Source organism: Amblyomma mixtum, chromosome 3 (genome assembly GCF_055824585.1).
Source record: "Amblyomma mixtum isolate Tamu chromosome 3, ASM5582458v1, whole genome shotgun sequence".
Taxonomy (NCBI): Eukaryota; Metazoa; Arthropoda; class Arachnida; order Ixodida; family Ixodidae; genus Amblyomma; species Amblyomma mixtum.
Window position 1 is genome coordinate 121,201,367 of NC_143014.1, and position 23,314 is coordinate 121,224,680.

Genomic DNA, 23,314 nt, shown 5'->3' on the forward strand with positions numbered 1-23,314 from the left:
GAAAGCGTGACGCCCGCAAGGGACTCCCTTCAAGGGGCCGGGTATGCTGCCCAAGTCCTGGGGTAGATTTCCATCATTAAAAATACGGAGTACTTAAGGTTGGCAACAGAAACATATTCCTGCTTCGAAACATGCCAAGTTCTAGCAGTTACGAAGATTTTAACCGAGGTTTCAATCTCCTACATTTGCTAACCCCTAGATATCAGGCGCCAAAGTCTCCTCCCATTGCTAACTGCATCAAGCTATTATGCTTTGCAGAGGGAATATACCTCCGTTGCGAAGAGCAAGCATTCCGTACATTTAGTTATCGAAATCTACTCCGGGACTTGAGCAGCATATATACTCTGCCCCTAAGAGGCAGTGCGCTAGAGGACAGCTTGCACCCTTTCTACTCCCATATCTGCGTATTCGCGTTTAGAGTGCACACGACTCAACCGTCGGCCATCGGACACAGACAGCAAATCGGTCTGCGTACGGTAGACTGGTCCTGCATACTACTCCTGCATACGCTCCTCTCGATAAGCAGTCGTTGTACAGATAAGCAGTGCTGTACAGTGCATGACACTGAAATTTCCAAGACACACCATACGAGAATCCCTTGTTCAAGTTCAGGTGTTCAAGTTTGCAAAGACTACTACCATGCTACCACCCAACGCAAAAACTGACTTTCGCCGGTTGCACTACAACGGGTCGCTTGAGGCACTGCGTCGCCAATGAATATGAATAAGCACATGACGAACGACAGGCTTACTCCAGCACGGGCATGTTGTTCTCCTCGTAGGCAGTTCTTTTGTTCGAGCCACAGGAAACGTGTCGGAAACAACGTCCCTGATAAACACCCCTGGTGCCGTCACACCAGCCGCATATTTTCCTGCTACGCGCCATTCGGCGCTCGCGTCAAAGTGTAAATGCCGACCGTGGCACCACAACACTGTCGTCGCCTGTCGCGAACAGCCGATCCGGCACAGAGCAGGATCCGACGCGCGATGGCGCTCCACACGGCAACGAGCACAACACTCGTATTATGCGACCTTCGCCACGTGGCTGATGATCCAGGCGGTCTCTCCTCCCGCTCCACTATGCGGTTTTCCTCGCAAGCACTGGCGGCAGCGAAGCGCCAGATTTGGTATAGGTCCTAACACAGCACCCGCCTCTTGCATATCGGCACTGGAACAAATTTCTTTCTCCCCCACCTGCCCGCGCCCTCATTGTCTTCCCATCCATCCCTATGAGGCCGGTTCAAGGTCCCGCGAAAGAGCGACTCCTACGCGGCCCCGTGCGGAACGAGCAGCAGGGCCAATCAATCACGCGCAGCACACGGGCAGATCACCGCCAGCGCTCGCGCGAATCAATTTCTCGTCTCGAAGCGGCGCGCGGGCAGGCAAAGCTGCCTCGGCCCCCTTTCCGAAGAGAGCGCCGAAGAGGCAACGCTGGCGCCCCCGAAAGCGCGGCTGGAGCCGGGCAAAGCCGGTCGCCGAACCCCCGCGACGGGAGCGCTGAACGCTTCGCGCACGCTCATCAGGACGCGCGGGGCGGCGGCCACAGCGCAAACAAACCGGCGCTCACGATCGGGCCCAAATAGATGCCGGAAGCGTCGCCGGAGCTCGGCCACGCGGCGCCGACAGTCGCCGCTCGGGCGTTATTATACGCGCCGGGCGACGCAGCCATGACCGCAAATGAGCGCCGCGGACAGGCATGACCTGCGTCCGATCCCGGCGAAGGCCGAGTCGTGCGCCGTCACTGGCCGCGACAGGCCGCCCCCGTGGGCCACGGCTCGAGCGCCACGGAGCACGCTCCGCTTGGCCGCGCGCGGCCTTCCGCCCAAGCGCGGCTCATCGGCAGCGATTTTACACCCGCGCCAGGGCCAGGAGAAGAGCGCCTACACCGCGGATAGAAACCCACTGGACTGACTCCTGACGCTTGTGCTGGGAGAACACGGTACCCAAAACAATGCCCGGACAACGAGGCGGACACAAACCGGCCGAGTATAACATAGTTGTTAGTTGCCGGTGAAGGAACAGCGAAAACTGCGCCGCAAACACAGGCGCCATGCGTACGCCCCGTTTAAGAGAAGACGCGGCCCCTGATTACCACGAACGAACGTGCCTTCCAGAAAGATGAGCATGCGGCGGTTCCATGAAGGCGACGAGAGAAGAGCTCTCTGTCGGCGTCAGCGATGGGTCTTTCCGCCTTGGTCACCACGCGCGAGCAACCAGAGCGGTTCCGCGGATGACTGCCGTGACAGCGGCGCCCATTGTCTCGCGCGGAGCAGCCGAACGTAAACAGACCATCATCGAGGTCGAAGCGGGGCCCCCCAGATCTGGTTCAATGCTGGGCGCGCACGTGGCCCCGTTCCGATAGGCGGGCCCGTAATCCGGTTGCCCGGCTCCCCGTTTCGGGGCTGCCGTCGGGCACTCCGCCGCCGCTGATTGACGTCGTGGTGGGACGACGTCGCCACGTGCGCAAGCAACTGTACGCCGCCGACGGCAGTGCCGGGTTGCATTCGTAACCTTCCTCCACAGCCCAGCTCGGAGGAGGCAGCCGTATTCTCCACCGCAGCGCGCAGATTCCGAGTGCGCACGCGCAGAGCCTACTAGAGGAGATTTCGATAAGCATCGCCGCTGCGCCTACGTGAAGCCTTTGTAAAACGCTCAGAGGCCAGGGGGGGAGGGGGGGGGGGGGGGTTGCTTTTGGGCCGGGCCACGTGGATCGTTGCACATCCCCAGCGTTCCAAATCTCCAGAAGGTAAGAGGAACTCTGGTCTTCCCCGCTTCGGGCTTCCACTTATGCTGCAAGAGCCCCACTACAAGGCTTAGAAGCAAGCCCTCCGGCCTGGGCTCTAAATTTTTGACAAAGGCTGTACAAGGCAGTCAAGAGTAAACCCAGGAGCGCGTGATGGGTCACGGCTCTGCATAGCAACGCATGAGAGCGCTGCACTGCGCAAGAGCTAAAAAAAAAAAAAACAATCACGGCTAACAAGACCACTCCACGCGATGCCTGCGCCTGTTCGTTAGTTCGCAGGTACCTAACATATGGCGCATTATGGTACACTCTTAGAAAAAAAAGTTGGTAAAAAGGTAGTAAGTGCAGCAGTTACTAACTCTGACTTCGTTTTACTACTTTTTATCAGCCATTTACTACCCTCTTCAAGGTATAGTAAAAGTAGCCCTTGATACACCTTTTTACTACGGTCGCTAGTTACTACCTATAGTTAGTAACCGTTCCTTTAACCCTAAAATAAAGTCAAAGAATATGACACAGATTGGCGTGCTAATAAATTGGTTTTGTAATTAAACATTTCTGCAGGGGCTTAGGTTAGGTAAACTAAGCTGTTTCTACAATCTCAACTACATAATTAACGCTGGTATCTTAGCTCAACCGGTAAGAGCCACTAGCCCTGTAAATTAGAGTCTGATTTACGGAGTATATAAGACTGAGATAGATTTCCCTACATGTGCACACGCAGTGCGCGAGTGTAACTGAACGAGTGTAACTGTAACTGTGCTTTTCCTGTATTCTGAACCTCTGTGTGCGCACGGTAAGGTTGTTGATGCCATCTCGCATAATTTCTACATGTAATGCGTGATAAGCTTAAACCTAAGTGTGTGATTTACGGCCGGCACGCTCTGATAGCTCTGTCTAGATTCGGGAATTAGTCAAATTGACTATGAAGCTTTTTTTTTTTATTTTTCGAGTGCGCATAAATATGACAAGCCACGCCAGCACACCGTACGATGAGTCTAGCAACATATGCTAGTTTCTATTCATTGTCTTAGTAAATAGTAGCTTCCCGTTACTAACTGCAGGTAGCAGTCGTTACTACCTTCCAGTCACTAACTGCCGTTACTAACAAGTTAGTAACATATGTGACAACCAGTTACTACCCTAAAAGTTAGTAAGTATACTATTACCTTTTTTCTAAGAGTGTACATGACGCACCGTATGCAGGCGCGGTCACAATATTACGGAGCACGCTTTGGCGTTTCAAATCCTCTTACGCGTTGCGCAGAGAAGATACGATGGTTTCTAGGGTTCATATGACAGCGCACCAGCGGTATGTCTGAAGTATAGTCGTGCCTCGTTAATATGGACACTTTAGTCCCCGAGCAAAACGTCCATTAAAAGAGTCGTCCGTAATGACGAATCAAGAAAATAATTTTCAGAAAAAAAAATATATATATATGATTACGGTCTGCTTCTGGGCACAGGGGTGGTCAGTAAAATTGAACTTCGACGCTAATTTGGGAGCTCCAAGTCCATTATTCTGGTCGCCGTTATGTTTGAATTTTTGTGATGCAGCTGCATGCGCCTATCAATCTTTGAATGTCAAATACGCTCGATCATGCATCTCGTGGCTGCATAACCAAACTCCTACTACGATTGTTCCCGCCCAACGACCCCATGACTCAGTCGGTTGGCAGATGCTGAATTAGGCTGTTTACGTAGCACAAGCTGCAGAGAGAGTTTTCTTTGCAGCCATTCATAAAGCACGCAAAGGGGGAGGGGTGCGGTCTCCGCAACTTTGCACTTTTAAAGAATGAGAGCAAAAAAGAAAAGGACCATCAGCCAGTCATCAGGTCACATTTCACGACGACCCGCGTTCGCATAATCGGCACGCACATTGAGATCGCACAAGTTCAGGAACAGTGCGGCTTCCATGCCACTACGTTTTAATGGACGGCAGACATGCACACACACTCTCGATAAAAGCACTTGTCTTCTTCGAGCGAGCTCACCTCACAGCAGCCTAGGAAACAGTGGTTGTCATGGCCAATATGATCTCTCACCCGACTAAGAAGTACGTCATTAAGCCGTAAACACAAACAATCAGGTGAACCCCAACGTTCACCATAATAATGTCGGAGGCGATAACTGGATATAACAAGGCAGACGAGCACAGACGCCCAGTATATTCGCATGGTCTCTACTATACCTACACTTCCTTAAGCGACTTTCCAAACCAGACACGGGGCATCTGAATGCATACACGCTAACTAAGTGCAAGTGAAGGTAATGACGTTTTCCACGAACCGACAACGGAGCACAGGAGATGCAAGAAACGCGTCCCACAACCACATGCCGGAACGGTACACAATTCGACTGCCATTCGGCGGGAACTGTCGGACAGAAGGTGCGCGACATTTTAGGCCGCCCTAGGATGGCTATCTAGAGAAAAACTGTAGACGCCTCTCGAGCGTTTCTCAGCCACACATACCGACACATCTAGCGGGACTATGCTACGCACAGCGGCACGCGGTCGGCAAAAGCTCTTCGCGCTCGCAGCTCTGGCGAGCGTTTGTGCAACGTGGCCACGAAGGCCGCTCAGAGCGCACCGGTGCACGAAACAGATCGCCCACGTCGCCAGCGTACGCAACGGGGCGCCTCTTCTCACCAGCGCAGTGATTGCGGGTTCGGGTCCGACGAGGCGCGTGCCGCCGAGCGCGCGCTGTGTTGCAAACCGCACTTACGCTCGACGCCTCCGCGCCGCGCAAGGGGGCTGCGGCGCGGAATAGAGGACAGCCGTTGAGACGAGCAAAAGAGACATCCGACGAGAGGGACGCGCCGATCGGACGGCAAATTCGCGGTTGCGAAGACGCGCGGCTCAGACATCTGCCAAGCGATGCATGGACGCGGGACCAGGTTCTGTTCAGCGGACGCCAGGAGGTTGCCATTTTTATAGGCTGACAGTACCCACAGCCTCGGTGCAAATGCACCCAGCGCTCACATGTCGTTTGGTGTCGCGGCAGACGAAGCGTGCATAAATATGCGTTTTCCCATTAAAGCTGTCGGAACTTAGCGTTGCGTGCGTTTCAGCAGCTCGGAAAGCAGCGTCCAATTTGACAGCGTCAGCGGATCGTGGTCAATTTGAACGAAAGCGCTGACTGGTTTGCCGAATGACAGGCTCGAAATTTTAACACGCATGCGCAGAACAGACTGTACGGTAACAGCGAGACGCATGTCTTACTTCATCCTCTTTAACGCGAACTTTCCCCGGAAAAATGTTCCGACCTGACCACGTTATTAAACACGAGCGGCAATTACTACACTGCAAACTCAACTGCGCATTCCATTCGCCGTTTTTCGACGCTGCCAACACTAAACAAAGAAGCGCCATAACAACGCACCCGAGTCTAAAAAATCGTGCTGCGTGGAGGACGGTGTTATCGGCGATCTAAAGTTGCCCCCCCCCCCCCCCCCCCCCCTCCACCGCTTGCGCTGCTTTCCATCTCTTCCTCGTTATTCGTGATGCGCTGGAGGCTAGACGCGTTCTCGCAGGCACTGCGCGGGGTTCGCGATGTTGCGCCGGGTGACTGCGCTTTGCGTTTTTTTTTTTGGTTTGTTCGTTTTTTTTTGCGGTGCGCGTAATCCCATTAGTGCCGGCTTAGGCGCGCGCGAATCACCATGCTTGCTCGGCCCGCTTATAATCTGCCGCTCCATCGGCACCTGCTGCAGTTCGTGACGTTCAACAAATCCATCTTGCTAACAGCCGCTGTGACACGATCGCAGTGCATACAACGCCGTAACGCGACAAAAAGCGCACTTTGACGGGAGAAGGCGCAAGAGGTGGGAAGCCATTTTTAAAGGAAGATAGTAGGTCTCCTGTAACAGGTACAACGGCTGCATTTGGCTCAAATGTTCATTGGCAAATGACCGAAGAATTGGGACGACTAACTTGTCCCGTTCAAAATGGGCCTCAAGAATACGCTCTGCCCTTAAAGTGACACTGAAGGCAAACTGAAATAGGCTTGTACCGATATATTATCGCATCCTGAGGACAAAGACGCACCTCTGACTGAATATGGATCTCTTGGAAGCTAGAAAAGGCCAAAAATTGCATACAGGGGTCGGCGCCACCGACCTATTCGAAGCGTCAATCACAGCTTTGTTATAATTATTATTATTATTTTTTGGCGCGGATTCACTTCAAAATGGTGGTCATGGAGTCATTTTCAGTGTAGACGTCGCGAGTTCGAATCAACAGGCGGGAAAATTTTAAAAATTAAATTTTCTCAGCGACAGATGAGTCTCTCGCTGCCGAATAAGCATCAACACACCAAGAAGGGGCCTCATAATCGATTTTTAGAACTAAAATTGAATGGTATTGTGCACAGCCTTCCTCAAATCAAGTCCTATAGATTCTCAGGAAAACTGATGTTTCTTGGGGAAAAACAAAACTTTTCAAAACTACAAGACGCCGAGGCCAGCTAGATAAGTAGATAAATGTCGTGACATGCTCGAGGCCCGCGAGGCACATCTTCGGAAAAATGCGCACGAGGTCGCGCCTCTGACACGCCCGCTCGAGATCAGGCGTTGACAGTTCGTTAAAACGTCAATTTTCCACGCCTCAGCCGACGATCCACGTCACACTCGCCTGACAGTTTTCTGACGTCTGTCGCCCTTTAGCGCCAACGTTGGACGTAAATGTCTTCCCTGGCGCCGACCCACTCGACAGTTAAGCAACGTGTGGCAGCAGCGAAAAAGTACAGAAAAAAAATTCGCGTTAACGCCTTTCCTTCGAGCAACCATCAAGAAACGAGGGACACATCCTGCGAGCAAACAACAACACCGCTGTGGCACCCAACGCGACAAGGTCGGTTTCTCTCGCGTGCAGAAAAATAACAAAAAAAAAAAGAAAATCACTACGCGCCTCCCGGCTTTCGAAACGGCTCTTCCGGGCGCAAAGGTCCCGTACCAGGCACTGAGTCATCATCGCGGGAGAGAGGGGGAAAGAACAAAAACCCCGGCAACGACAAGGAGAGTTGGTGACCCTAATGGGGCAGTGCCGCAATGAGAAGGCCCACCGAAGGAGGCGGCCGCCCCATTAGGACACGCCGGAGGGGGAGCCATACTGCAGGCGTCGCCCTTGAACCGAGGTCGGCTTCCCGTGTCTTTTAAATACCCGCTGATGACGGCCGAGCAATTTACCATCGTCCCCCTTAAACACCCCATCTCCGCACCTTGCGCGCGGGGGAAACGCATTAGAGTGCGGGTAAAATGGCTACACAGCATGGCACCCGAGCATGCACGGGCAGCGAAATCGGGCGTTAACAAGCGTGTTTTCTAAGGCAGCTACAACATCGCACCCGCAGTGTCCAAGCAGACAGCAACCTCATGACCCCCTCCCCCTTAAGAAACACAGTAAACGTGCAGAGTCGGCGCTGAGAGACTGCGAGACGCGCCTGAAGTCGACAGAGTGCACCCTACTCCCGTTTCACCAAAAGTCTAGGAGCTGGCGCGAACCGACTGGGGACAACTAAGGGCGACTTCCGCGCCGAACATACCATCTCCGCTGACGGGCAACGGCGCCTGCAAGAGCTCTGCTAGCGACCGATGCAATCGGGGTGACCAATGCTCAGGCTTTCAGCTCCAGACGCTACAAACATCTGAAAAACTACATACAAATCAACCGCCACAAACACTGCATCCAATGCACCAATGTGCCGCTATAGTAATGGCGACGATCCAACGCCGGTTCGTCCGTGCAACAGGTCAGCGGAACTTCTTTCAGCAGAAATAGAGCCCATTGAGAACTTTCAAAGACGAAGATTTTAACAACTCTCCGCAAACGTTATGTTTTGTTATGTCGCAAACGCGCAAATGACAGCCAAGGGGATATATTCGTGGAAAGCATCTAATTAACTTATCATAAAAATCGCGCCTGGACAAAACTGTCACTAATTTGGGTCCATTTTACGGCGACAAGTTCATCTTTTGCGCAAACAGCGAACAATTTTTTGGCTGGTGTGCCTGCCCGTTCCAAGTGCACTCTACAAGAAATACGGCAACAGCGCTTACCGAAAGAGTAGCATAGTAGCTGGCAGTCGTACGGAAGGAAACCGCCTTTGAGGGCACGGGAAGTCAATGTTGACGTGAGCACTGTGAACGCTCAGAACCGATCGTAACATTTGTGAAAAATGATTGCGTCGCCGATGTCGGAAACGCAATGCCACGCAAGTACGGACGGACGAACGAAGGTTCCACGAAAACAAGGCTGGCAGCCTTCGTCTACCGCTTTCAGTCACAAAGTACTATCCAGACGGAGGAATGCTGTAAATTACAAATTCCATGGCTAGACTGCAAAATAAAATTTCACCCTCCCAGCGATTCAACATCCAATTTCTGCCCGGTCCTAATCTGACCACGTCGTGACTCTACAATGTATTCAAGATGTTAAGTGGTAGCTATTTTGATCAATTGCCTCACGAATAAGTCATTATGCGTTAACAGCCAAGCTTACTCTAGGCCATTTAATAACATCGATGACGGCAAAACACACGAACGAACAGCGCTCGAGAAACGCGAAGACGTCCACCTTAAAAGGCGTTATCTGCAGTTCTACGCGGATTGCCTCAAAGGGGTAGAAATTTAATCTCCAGCTATTCGCAGCACATTATAGCCCTGCAACAGCCGAAGCCGACCCAAAACAAGACACGTGCACTTATGTGAGTGCCGTCAACGAAAGGGGCTATAATACAGCTCAGACAGACAAGCAGCTCGTGCTCTTCGTGGCTAACACATAGGCCTCGAGACCTCCACTGAGACGACTTCTATCCCGGTCGGTTCCCCTATCCTCAGCAGCACACCTCACTCCCTGCCGCACGTGGAAAGACGGGTACAAGAAAGTGGTCCGCGTCCAACAAGGCGGACACATGACAACGGCGCATGTTCCCCCCTGTGGCTGGGCGGACGAACGCCCACTGGCGCAGGGTCGTTCCAAGCTGCATGACGCACTCGTTATAATGCGGCTCACGAGCGGGCACGCGCGCTAGCCAGGTCAATCACCGGCCGGGCTTCCTCGGCACCTCGCAGTCGCCGCCGCGGGCGAGAAGAGCCGCGCGGCCTCGGCAATCAGGGAGCGGAGGCGCGCGTCACGGCCACGAGATCAAAACAATGCAGGCACGACCGCGGCGCCAACTTATCGGGGCCGCCTGGAAAGCGATGACTCGCCCGACGAACCTTGGCGATGCCCTTGGAGGGGCCCTTGGAGAGAGACGCCGTCAACCACCGCTGCTGCCCCCTCGCTAACCGCACACTGACCCAAATACGAACGCGCGCGGTCAAGTTATACCGCCACGCGGAGGGAAAATAACCAGAGAAAGGCCGAAGGACAAGGGACGAAAAACTAAAGCAGCTAATAAAAACTTGGCAAAAAAATAACACAGGCCGGCAGGCAGTCTCACAGATATATATCTAAGGTAACAAACTGTTTCTCATGTCCATTGTTCTACTTCGGAAAGTTTTGCTAAAATACTGCCACGCGTTTAGTGTACCACAGACAACGAGGCAAAATCTCCGCACGACGAGATTCGCAGCCGGTCTGGGATACCGCGGAGATTTTTTCGTTAGCCATTTGCAAAACCATGCGACCGTGGCTCGATGTCACGAACACAACCGAGTCCGTGCTCCGCAGTTTATTCCCCACTTGCGACCATTCCTTCTTTTTCAATGTATTGCCCACCAATTCAACATCTGAATTCAGGTGTCGTAGCCCCAACGAATTACACTGCTCGGCTCGCTTTTCCGCTGCATTTTGTTTTAGCAGAGTGGAGAGCTGGGCGAGTCGGTAGACGATTGTACACGACTGTTCCTGTCCCGTGTCTCCGTCCTTTGCGCTGGTTTTCCTTCTACAAACATTTTGTTCCTGTACGTGTCACACGATGATGCCACTGTATTCGAAATACCCGCGCATTTTACAGATGAATTCCGCTCGTGTGAACCGTTCGCCGATTACAACAGAGTGTCATCTGGTTCTTTCTTGGTCGAAGTTCAAGCACAAAAAAAAAAAGAACGATGAGGGAGAAAGACCCACGAGGGGCACAATCGAATCGGACGCCTCTTGCGGCGCCGCTACTCAGCACGGGTCGAACGCACGCGACGGTCGTCGACTCATTACGACAGCTGCCCTTTCAAAACACTCGTCTTGTCCATGTGCCAAGTCGCCCCCACAGGGAACGACGCGCTTCGGAGAATAAAAAAAAATGGGAGGGGGGAAGGTAGCACTGCACGCCGACGCTGAGACAGCCGAAATGCGCTTTGAGATTCCATTATCGCAGTTACACTGAAATGCGCTATCGGTCACATATACATGCTTGCACCGCAGTCGGCGTAGTCCACACAAAAGCAGTGGTTGAGAGAGGAGCACTCAGAAACGATAGAGGCTCTCGATGTGCCAACGAACTTCACAGTGAAATGCCTAGACTTGACCGCGCACAGATGGAGCTTGAAAAAGCACAAGGGAATAAACATATCAGCAACGGCACGACGGCTGCGCCGTTTGCTTTGCATCGCCAAATCTACTGAACGATCACACGACACGAGCCGGGGCGCATATGACTTGGCTTCCACCAGAAACGTGCTGCTGCGCGCTTCGTATGTCTGCACGAAACAGTTCGTGGCAAGGCCAGGCGCGAAAGTATTGGCGGCCAAGGCTACTTGGCAGCGAAAAACAAAACAGAAAGCTCACCAGAGTAGTTTCTCCGCAGAATTCATTTTGATGCTCATTCGAAAAAGCAGCTCCACTGCTTTCCCGTACCCCTCAGATACAAACACGGCTCAGTGACCCAACAAAAGAACGACACCACTGTCCTCCGGCAGCGAAGCAGTCGCTAAAGCAGAGATAAGTGCATGGCACTAGAAGCTCCGCCAGATACCCCTGCGCTTTCACATTTCCCGTAACAGCCGAAGCAACAAACGATTTAAACCTGCGCTCCGTACTTTTCTTTCCCTCGAAGTCGATGCTTTTCGCGCACTCCAAACGGCCATTTCTTAGGATGCTACGGAGAGAACTGCTCGGAAAGCTAGGGACAACGGAAGTGGCGCACAAAATGAACTCAGCGACGATACCGGGCAGGCAACGACACTCGTTAGTTTTGGAGTTTAAAAATAACGTCACCCTTCCCACACTGCATGTGGCACATGGCGGGCATCAAGAGTGCCCACACCGGGATATCCCACAGATGCGCGGCGACAACAGCATAGACACATGGCTGAAAGAGCGGCCGGCGTGCCCGCCCGCGGGGGGCGCGCGGGCACCTCGGCCGGGGGGCACACTCACATCGGAAGTCCTCCCAGTCACGCAGCGGAGACACGGGCGGCGTCGGGTACGCGGCGCGGCACAGGGCACAGGCACAGAGCGCCGACGGCGGAGGCGGACCCGGTCCGCCGGGGGCCGACGCGGCGCGCTCGCGCTTGCGCCGCTTGCGGGGCTTGAGCACTCGAGGCAGCGGAGCCTGCGGCTCGTCGGCGGCCGCCAGCGCGGAGTCCGGCGTCGACGGCGGCGTGGGTTCCTCGGCGAGCGGCTTGCGTCCTCGTGGCGCCAGCACCAGGGGCGAGCCCTGGGCGTGCAGCGCCAACTGGGAGAGCGACACGATCTGCTCGTCGAGCGGCGGCGACGGCGGCAGCGCGATGAGCGGCACGCCGGCCCAGGCCGGCCGCGGCGGCTTGGCGATCAGGCAGGCGCCCAGCAGACGCTCGGGCCCCACCGACACGCGCATGCCGCCCAACACACGCACGCTCTGGCAGGCCGCGCGCCGCCCGCCGCCGCCGCCGCCGAGTCGAGAGGGCGAGGGGCCCGCGCGCCCATTGGACCGCCGCTGTGGGTCACCCGAGGAGGGGGCCGCGCTAACGGGACGCTTTCGCCGCGCGAAAGTGGGGCCCCGCGACGTCCGCCTCGCCTGACGGACGCGCACAAGAGACGACAGAGGACTCTCGGACAGCCGCAGCTGCACGGCTATAAGCATACGAAGGCCCGTCCCTGAAGCTCAACCACAAGGCATGCTGCGAGCTATGCCACAGTGGACGGATACCTGGCAGACGACTGGGAGGGGCGCCTGCAGACGTTCACTCCTGCACTCAATGCACCCCGAGCTCAACCCCAGATAGCCAGAACCCGAAGGTCCCGACTACTGATGTGCCTAGCCCAGCGTAAACGCAACAAGCCACACACATGGACAACGAATAAATAATTCGGTAGAGACACTTGAGACTGCTTGGCGTGGGAATGTTAAAGCATTACTGTCCCTGGGTGCATCGACACCCACATACGCGCCTATGACACCCCCCAGAACTCTGTACGACGAACGGCTGCATCACAATTTTGATACGAAAGACTGGGAAGGCATGCAACTGGAGGTGCATATGTCGTAGGTTGCAAGCTAGCCTCCAACTTGACTAGCACATGTAAGTACATGCAACGATATATCGTACGACGGTACCCGGAACGCTGTACGACGAAATAATGCGTCCCAATATTGGTACGGATGTCGGGAAAACCGGCACCACATGGAGGTCGGCCAGTGGCGAGTACACATAGACAAACTACATGTGTATGATCCTCTGAAGTGGCGGTGTTCGGCTTGCTGTGTGCGTCGTACGGCAACTTGATGGCGTCACCCATTTTTCTTGCATCGCCGGGATTTTCTGTACCACCTGAGAGTGCACACAAGCCGCCGGATTTTCTCGAACTGGGACACTAGTAGTAATGCTTTCGCATTAAAAAAAGAGGATAACTCAGACTCATGAAAATTGTGGAGGAAGTCATTTTCGGACGGACTTGATAACCACAGTACCGAATAAATAGAGAAGGACTGCACCTCAAAACAGGTTACGACGACAAAATAAAATGACCTTCAAGGTAGATTCCAAACAAAATACCATTTGCCAGCGAATAAAGCTATCGCCGTCGAGAAATGAACAACAGTGCACGGAAATGACAGCTATTCGCCGCCACTCCCCGCGGTGGCTAGTGGTTAGTACGTTCGGCTGCTGAGAGCCCGAGGACGCGGGTTCATTCCGGGCAGCGGCGGCCGCGTTTCGATGGACGCGAAATGCAAAAAGACGCCCGTGTACTGGCCGATGCCAGCCCGCAAAAAATTCCAGGTGGCCGAAACTGACTCGGAGCCCTCCTCTACGGTGCCCTCTCTTTCATCCTTCATCCCTTCCCCCACGGCGCGGTTCAGGTGTCTATGCCGAAAGAGAATGCGCATTGTCTCACTCTCGGCAGATACCTGTACCGCGCCGTGGGGGAAGGGATGAAAGAGAGGGCACCGTACAGGAGGGCTCCGAGTCAGTTTACAGCCAAAGGTTTCCCGACAGCGCTGCCAAGACTATGGTGCAGCGCCAGCCCAGTGAGAAGCGAGTGCAAAAAGAGCCTTCAGATCGGAAAGATGCAGAACCCGCACATAAGCTTATCGCCGTGAAACGACGATTGCTCGCACTAAGCGGAACGAGAACAAACTTTGACCGCCATCAGACTGGAACGAGGAAGGTGGAGCCCGTTTCATCTGTAAGCAATTTCGCAAAGGCCCAGCCAGCCGACTGTGCGAAACGCGACAATAAACCGTTTCAGCATCCGGCAAATGGACCACCACGCCGCAATTTCGCTCGCGTTGCATTTCAGTCCTTGCATTTTAGCCGCCGCAGAGCGCCAGGCAGCGAGCGCGCCATACGCGGCCGAGGAAAGAAAAACAAAAGAGTAGCGACGACCCCGAGCTCGACAAGACGAATCTTATCAGATACAGCTGCCAAGTGAAAGCGGCCAGACAGATGCGCCTGCTATCCCTTTCGTATACCACGGCGACGGAGATTCTCGGAGGCGCCCACTATATCCCCGCACAAAAAGCCACGCGCAAAGCAAGTGTGGCGCGAGGGGCACGATCTGGCGTAGCGATCCGCGCACCAGGACGCACCTACACTCAGATAATTTTCCTCCGCAACCGACAATAACACATTACTCTATGATAACAGGCTCTTTCCCCCAGTGCCCACGAAAAAAAAAAAACAAAAAAAAAAACACCAAGCTCGAGTGCTGACGCTGCCGGTGAAAGAACGGACGGATACATGGCTTCAATGCCACGATACACCCTGGAAAGCGGTTTCACGGCGCATGGGCGGCTAAGGCTGTCATGTGTTCTGCGGTAAAAGATTTTAATGTCGGGAACGTTTGGAAGCAGAGAGCGGGTTACAAAATGAGGGGACGGCTCGGCCCTGGCGACAAGGCTGGCTTCCCCCGGCGAGCGGAGTCATGCGGAATGACCACGCACGGGTTCACTAACGCTGCCAGCGGGCGCACTCGACACGCTTCTGAACGCGACCTCCTGGCAAGCGTGTCACCTGTTCCGGTTACTCAAGGCACCGCGCGGTGACGCAGCGGCCGAGACACTCCGCCGCCGCCGCCGCCGCTGGGCGCCAGGTGGAGACTCTGACTCACGGTCGAGGCGCTCGAAATCGACACGGAGGCGAACAGCTCACAGCGACCAAGCCCCGACACTCTGCTGCGCGCAGTGAGGAGCTCGAAGGCACGACGCGCCGTTGTCTTTTCGCGGTTAACTTGAGCTGCCTTCTATAAAATACACAAATATTAATGCGAAAAAGGCGTTGCGCATTACAGTCACTGAGATGATGACGACAGCCCGCGCTATATATGTGGCCCGGATAGCTGCTTTCGCCCACCACCGATGCAATACATAGTTAAAATGTAAAAACTTAGGATAATAAGGCTTGTTCGCGGGCTATACTGTTGTACTGAAATGGACACACACACTAAGACAACGCAAAGACAGGACACGACACACGCCAAGGTACCTGGCCTGTACGTGTCTTCCCATCCCGTCTTGGTGATGTTTATGTGCTCTAAAAATGCGCACATTTCGCTGTCCCCCACAAAAATTCCAGCAGTCTATAGACTGTCTAAAGGAATGTTTGTAAGGGAGCTGGACGCAGGCCTTTACGCAGAGACATTTCGCCTCCATCGAAACGCGACCGCCGCTGCCGGGAATCACGTCTTCGGGCTCAGCAGCCAAACCCCGTAATCACAGAGCCACCGCGGCCAGCAACCGTCTCCTCTCCAACACTGCCTCAACAAATCGAGGTTGCATGACAGCCTCCGGAGCAAGCCAGTACGGCCAATTACCACACGCGTGCCACCCGCGCATATACCATCGTACACACAGCTGGAAACGCCTCGATGTGTGATGCTAGGCGAGACACTCGGCACTGGCGAGCCCGCGCTCGGAATCAAGTGGAGCATTCACACGCGGCTCGCACATTCGCGCACGTCAACTTGGCCGCGTGACCGTGGGCAGCACATGGTCGCAACCAGTTCGCCCGCCGCGAGCCCTCGACGGGCGGCCCGTTGCGCCGCCGCGAGGCAAATGGGTCGAACGCTCCGCTGCGCCCGCAAATCTAACCCGACTCAAACAGACGAAGAGCGGGCACGCGCGCGGCATAACGCGTGCGCACGAATAAACCGTGCGTCATACGTCGCATGCGTGACCTTACCTAGCCGCGCGAGCGGAGCCGAGAAAAATTACGGGAATGGGCAAGAATGTGGCTAAGGTTCTCCGACGAGGAAGAGAGAGAGCGAAGCGCACGGCGATCGAGAGAGGAGCGCCCCCTGACACAACACGAGCGTAATCTTCACAGCCCGCCCAAAGTGGGCGTCGAGTCCAGACTCATGGGCCGGAGAGACAAGCGCGAGCTGTCCATACATTCGGCCTCACGCACGACTGCAGTTCTCAGCAATGGACGGTGGCGAAGACACTTTGCACTGTCGAAGGTCCAGCCAAGGTACGTGTGAACTGGTAGCAAAAGCTCCCACTGAAGTCCACACGCCCGAAAAATGGTGGCGCTTCAACGTCCCCTGGGAGATTTGGGGGAACCCGCTAATTTTGCCGAAATTTCTGTAAAATGAGGTGACGTTATAAATACGCAGGTTTCTGTCGCGGATTACGAAATGATTTTATCCGAGTTCGCAGTGGTCGCACTTCTCAGCCCACGTCAGCTTCCGGCTCGCAGTTGAACCGTCTGGTTCCGCACCAGCAGTGCAGACCGAGCCCAGATGACATTGTCTGCAAATACAATGCCATGCGGGATTCGGGATTCGATCGGGATACAATGCGGGATTCGATCCAGCGACGCTCAGCTAAAGTGAACTAGAACAGTTCACTTTAACTCGGCTCAGCACTCGAGCGCCATGACCGCCGAGCGACCGCAGCGTTTCAAGGCCACAACCGCGATAAAAACAAGGCCTGTACTCACGCTAGCAGTTTGAAAGCTGTCGCTTGAGGAGGGCACGAAATGCATTATGCAGTACAGTCGGTGAAAAGTGAACATCGTTTTTAATTAATACGGCTTAATCATCAACAAAGAAGTACCTATTGTTTCACTCAGCTGAAATGGCGTATTTGCTTCGTATAATTTTGCACTACGACTGGCCCCACCATTTGACTGCCGCGCTTCATTCGCACCGTCTCCAGGCTGTATGTCACTCTCAACTGGTTGCGGAGCGCAATCGGACATCGGCTACCTCGCCTATATTTTAGCCCACGGTGCAGCCTGCTCGTAGCACACATTCCAGCTTATCAATGGGAGTTGATGCTTAGACTGCCAACGCGTTCGAGCGCCACCGTATAAATGCGCCACCCAGTCAGTCCAGTGGCTGAACAAGCCTGCAACGGTGGCTTCGACTCAAACACAGAGAAGGAGGGAGGGGCGCTAGCAGGTACGGGGTGGGGTGGGGGGACTTTTCAGTACGTCTATGGGCCCGCGCCAGAGGATCCAACTGTGTACTGGCAGGGAAGATGCGTGGGCAGCAACGATGCGTCTCGTGTGCTGTCGTATTCCAGAGGCGATGCGGTCCATCCGCACGCTTCTTGGCTTTTTGGAACAAAATGTCCATTTCTGGCCAGTGAAACGGCTCTGCCGTGAACGTGAAAAGTGGCGGCAGGGGAAAGGAAAGAAGGAAGAAAAAAAGGAAGAAAATGCGCGCGCGGGCAGGGACAATGGCATCCAGAATTAGGCGTCGGACTGCACGCAGCGTGACTAGCGGCAAGCCGAGGGAGTCAAGCGGAATGACCAAACGGATCAAGGAAGCCCCCCTCCCTGCCCACGGGAAAGAAAGAAAGAAAGAAAGAAAGAAAGAAAGAAAGAAAGAAAGAAAGAAAGAAAGAAAGAAAGAAAGAAAGAAAGAAAGAAAGAAAGAACGCGCAACGGCCCGCGGGAGTTCTGGGCCAAGGGCGGGATCGTCGGGGACCCTATTGTTTCACCAACGGCATTGTCTCCTCCGGCCGCCGCCAGCAGGCGCCGCGTATCGGTGTGCGTCGTGCGCGTGGTTGGTGCGGTGGCCATCGCGCGCGCGCGCGCGCGTGGCACCGAGGCGCGACAAACCAGAGCACGCGGGCCGCGCACACGGCGGGCAGCCGCAGACAAGTGAGGAGGAGGAGGGGCACACGAGGTCACGTTGACGGAGTGGACCACCGGCGCGACATCGTGCTCGCGCCGCGGCACAACAGTCGTCGCCGCCGTCCCGAAAGCCGACACAATTCGAACAGGGACGGCCGAACAGCAACCGGTAAGAGTAGTTTTCCCGCGCCACACTGACAACAAAATGGGGTTCACCAAGGTACAGCAAAGCGAGCGTCTGTACACTCTGGCTTACTTTCGGCTAGGCTGCGTCGCTGACGAGAGGAAAAAAAAAAATTCAGGCGCCAAATCGGCATAGTTTTTCACGTTCAAACAGAATACAAGTGAAACTCGGTATTTTTGGCTACACGGCGAGAAAGAAAAATGAAAAGGACAGTGGGGGGCTAGGAAAGGCGCGGCGCGATGGTGCAAAAAGGATCGCCAGAAATGACCTGGGGAGTGCATGCAACGGTCATCATGTCAACCCCACCACGTGCTCCACGTCCGATCACAGCAACCGATGGAAAGATTCTTGTCGACGGCGGTGTCGCAAAATGAGTAAATATAAGGTTAAACATAGCTACAAAGAAGTCAGCGAGATGGCAAAAAGATTTCGTCCTAAACGACATTCTTGTAAAAGAGGAGCGACCCGAACGAGCTGTTTAACTGTACCTCCAGCCAAGGGCGTCCGCAGAATTTTTTGCAGGGGGGGGCCCCATTGGTTCTGGCGCCGGAGGGGGGGGGGGGGGGGGGGGGGTATGTTCGTAGCAAAAAGGCACTATTTGCGGAGAAAATTTATTTATTTATATATAAATAAAATAAATAAGTAAAATACACACATGAAAGAAAAAATACAAACAGCAAATTAAAGCGAGGCTAGGAGAGATACATTGGAGTTTATCAACGAAGAAACAATTAAAATTAATAAAAATGCAAAAAGATACTATCACTTCGTGGAGAAGAGTGCTCAGTCTTGCTGCATACGGGTTCTCATCACATCCATAAAGTTCTGTGAGGCCGTCATTGCCTCCTGGTGCCATTGGGATTTTACATGATCCCTGCACGCCTCGTGCATTTTTCTGTAGTTACTGAAAGCGCGCACGATAAAACTACCTTGAGTACCCCGGTGAACACGCGGAGGAAAAATGACGCAAAAACGACAAAAGGCGCCTTTCGCTGTCGCTGAGTACGCAAGCCAGGGGGCGTAATCTCCCAGCCATAGATGTCGAAAAGGCCTCTTTCCAGGTGTTACATCCGTCTTAAAATCATATGTAACATTTGGCGACCATGGCTTAGTAAGAAGACGTAACTTCAAAAAGTCCGGTATGCCAGTGAGTTTAGCTTTGCCTAGAAACTCTCCTAAGTCATATTCTTGAGGCAAGTTATTTGTTTTCTTGACGTTGTCTCCGGACTTCAATCCCAAGCAAGGAGAAAGGGAATCGTCTCGGCTTACTGCGTGACCGGAGCTTGCTGGTGGAGTTACTTCCATGGAGACGACGACGTCAGCTACTGTCCGGTGATGAAAGGTTGCATCGCTCTGGTCAAATCCGGACTTAAATCCCAAGAAAGGAGAAATGGAATCATCTCGGCCTGCTGCATCACCTGAACTCACTGTTGACAGAGTCCCTTCCATGGAGTCGACGACATCAGCTACTGTCCGGTGATAAAAGCTTGCATCACTCTGTTCAAATGCTATACCGTTGTCACATGTCACACCAGAATCTGGAGGGGCGCATTTGGATAATGCTTCGTCAGACAACCGCTGACGCTTGAAGAAGCGTCGAATGTCCATCATTCGGGACCGCGCGAGACAAAGCTGGCTATGGAGTTCCTCGGGGTTGGTAGTATTAAAAATATATACACATTGATTGGAAAAACGGTTGAATGCGTACGTTGAAAACAAAAAATGACTATATATACAACGAAAACTTATTGACAAGATAAATGCACGCTCGCAGCTTCATACACCTCGCTCCATCTTGCTCGCGCAACCGCACAGTCGAGTATTTGCACACACACTACTCGCCGCTCGTCGTTTTCTCGTCCGCTGTCTTGGTTGTTCTCAGCTTCGTTGACAACCGGCCACTAAAAACACCGAAGCACAAACACAGAGGCGCGCACACGCAAGGAACGCCGCGCGACTTCCGAGGGGAAGGGACACTCGCCACTCCGGTCGGAAAATTTGTTTTGTGTGTTTTTATGGGGTTCAGAGCCCCAAAACGACTCAGGCTATGAGGGACGGATTAGTACAGAGTTCCGGATAATGTCGACCACCTGGGTCTCTTTACCATGCACTGACATCGCACAGTACATGGGCGCTGTTGGGATTTGAGGCCCAGCCAGAGGTGACAGGCGAGCCAGGCAGGCGCCATCGGGCTGCCTTGACCAAAGGCGCTGGTTTCCGGAGAAGACGCAAGGAACGCTGGTGTGGGGGCGCCTCTGGAGACTGCGTCGCCGTGAACAAAAGCAGCTAATCCCCTTTGCCGAAGATTCTGAAAGCGGCGCTTGTACCGAACTGCGCTCTCCCATGGATCGGAGGAGACAGCGAGCGGCGGCGGCGCCAACTCATCGCCCGCTTGCCCTTGAGCAGCCCGACAAAGCGGGGATGGACACGGCTGATTTGTCCCTCCCTCCTGAAGAATTCATCGGTGGCCGGGGTGTGCACTGTCTGCCTCCGTGTCGCTATCTCTCTAGAGATCAAAGAAACAGGCACACATCTCAAGACAGCTCGAAACACATGCTCGCCGGTGCCGCTGTATGTCTGCAACGACGCGTCCCCGGACGCGGCACTTCGCAGATGTGACCCAAAGCGTGGAAGCGGAGCCGCTTTTACTCTTTTGGCTGAGCGCACCGCCGCCCCTGACGTGCGGCCATCACTCACGGTTCGAGTGAGTGATTTTCCAGGGGGGTGCAGCCGCCCCCCCTTGCCCCCCCCCTCCGGACGCCCATGCCTCCAGCCGAGCAAGTACATGACAGAGAGCCCTTTCCTCAGGCTCCACACGACTGCACTGTGCTGCTCTTACAACTGCACTCCTCCACCTTCCATTACTTCAGGTTGTCTTCTTCTGGTTGCCCATTTGCTGTAGCTTTCTGCCCCTAAATCCCTCGGGTTTGACCAATGAATGCATGCCTCCAAGTTTGGCCTGACCAAGACGACGCCGCGCCGACGTGTGAGTGATACCGAGTGGTATGGAGCCATTAGGCGGTGCCGCGCGGATCGCAAGACCTTTTCAGCGCTGGTGATCTCGTCACGGAGTCTAAAAGAAGGAAATCCGAGGACCAGTTTTTGTGCATCCCTGCGCGAAGACCAGGGGCTCGACGAGTTCCCTCTTCGAATTCCTCCTAAAAAAGCACGTACGCTTCGGTATGGGCAAGGGCAGAACAAAGCCACTGGCTGCAACGACCGACTACCCCCAGTAAAACTGCGGGAAAATACGCGACACAAAATAAAGTACAGGTTGAAGCATAACGAAGGGGTGCACATTTCTGGCACGAAGGCAACGATTACTTCCAAAGTGTGGACTGCTCCTGCCCTGCGTGTAGTTTTCGTCTATAGCATGATACAAGTTAAAAAAAAAAAAAGCAGTGCTAACACTGGGCCACGGACCGCGGCATCCTGTATTACTCCGCTGGCCGATCGTAACAGTAAATGAAGCCAGCTTTTTAATGTTTGAGTTTGACTATCTTAAACAAGCCAGGTATCAAAACTCTAGGGCTATTTTTTTTTCTTGTGACCAGCCTCTTGTTTAGGTATACAAGAAAAGTTTCAACAACGGACTACTTTTTCGTCGCGGAGGAATTCTGTGCAGAGGTCCTGAATGTGGGCGGAGCTTCCCTGCATACTCCCCGCAATACGTTCGACGGATAAGTGAAAATAAATTTGGCTCTCGTTCGCGTTCACGCTGCTCGCTCCTCTGAAACATCCCCAACAGCGCAGCTGAGTGGCTCGCGTCCTGGACAGCGAGCGAAGCACTCGTCTAAACGCAGCTACAGAGCCAGACCGCGCTCGGTCACCGGCCGGCGCCGCGCAAGCTCCAGTGGACGCGGGTGACACACTTATTTCCCTGGAGGCGCCGCAGCGGCTACCGCTGAGCCGGACGCGCCGCTGGCATTGACCAATCCTACGCCGCATCGCACGCTGACGTCACGCACAATTCCCGGGAGGGGGCACTCTATTACCGAGCCCGTACGCAATCGGACTCCCTCAGCACACAAGCCGTCCGGCGCAAGTAGGACGGGCCGAACTCAAAACAAACTGATGAGCGGTGCGAGGATAGGATAAAACTAATGCGACGCTCGCAGTAAAGGCCGTCTCTCGCGATCAGCGGCGACCAAATAACAATTTAGCAAAACGTGTGTGGATGGGGCTAGATGGTGCATAACTTTTTTTTTTTTGGAATGAAATGACAGTGCAGAAAGACACATTCACGAAAAGGCCGAGAAACACAAGGACGCGCTAACTTTCATCTGTGTTTTATGCGCCGCCAGGCCATCAAATATATGTATAAGCAAACCATGGAAACAGACACACGCAGCACTGCACAATATACAATGACAAGCCACGAAAACAACAAAAAAATCCCAAGAACCGTTCAAGAAACTTGATTTCTGCCTTCAAGAGCTTGACAGATGTACATCTACTTTAGTTAATGGGGTTTTAACTTCCCAAAGCGACTCAGGCCATGAGCGGCGCCGCAGTTCCTAATGTGAAAAGCTTCTAACAGTGGAGAGGTCGCGATAAAACGGCACGTGAACTGTTAAAAGCTTTACACGAGGAAGAAGGGAGATAGATATATTAGCGATATCTCTGTCAAGCTCTTTTAGGCGGAAATAAAATTTCTTGAACGGTTTTTGTGATTTTTTTCTGTTTTCGTGGCTTGTCATTGCAGGTTATGCAGTAATGCGTTTATCTTCGTTTTCATGGTTTTGCGTATATATTTGCTGGCCTGACAGATGAGAGTTAGCGCGTGTACTTGTCTTTAGGAGAGCTAACTGCTTAGCTCGTTGGTTCTTCAGACATATTACCGGGATTTTTTCAGCTCAACGAAGACACAGACAAGAAAGCGCCCGTGTTGTCCTCTTTATTGCGTGTGTCTTCGTTGCGCTGAAAATCCAGGTCATATGTCACGTCCTT

The 23,314-nt window shown here is 53.7% G+C and overlaps 1 protein-coding gene across 4 annotated transcripts in view; it reads right to left on the minus strand.

The window, feature by feature from the left end:
* Window positions 1-23,314, minus strand: part of twin (CCR4-NOT transcription complex subunit 6-like twin) — a 144,857-nt gene that overhangs the window by 86,834 nt on the left and 34,709 nt on the right. The window contains exon 1 of one of the 4 annotated variants that reach the window (XM_089580976.1): window positions 12,056-12,522. The exons of the other annotated variants lie outside the window; for them this stretch is intronic. Coding sequence (XP_089437102.1) covers window positions 12,056-12,494 — 439 coding nt within the window. The 5' untranslated portion in view covers window positions 12,495-12,522. Of the gene's footprint in view, window positions 1-12,055; window positions 12,523-23,314 lie in introns of those variants that run through there. 4 annotated transcript variants of the gene reach the window in all.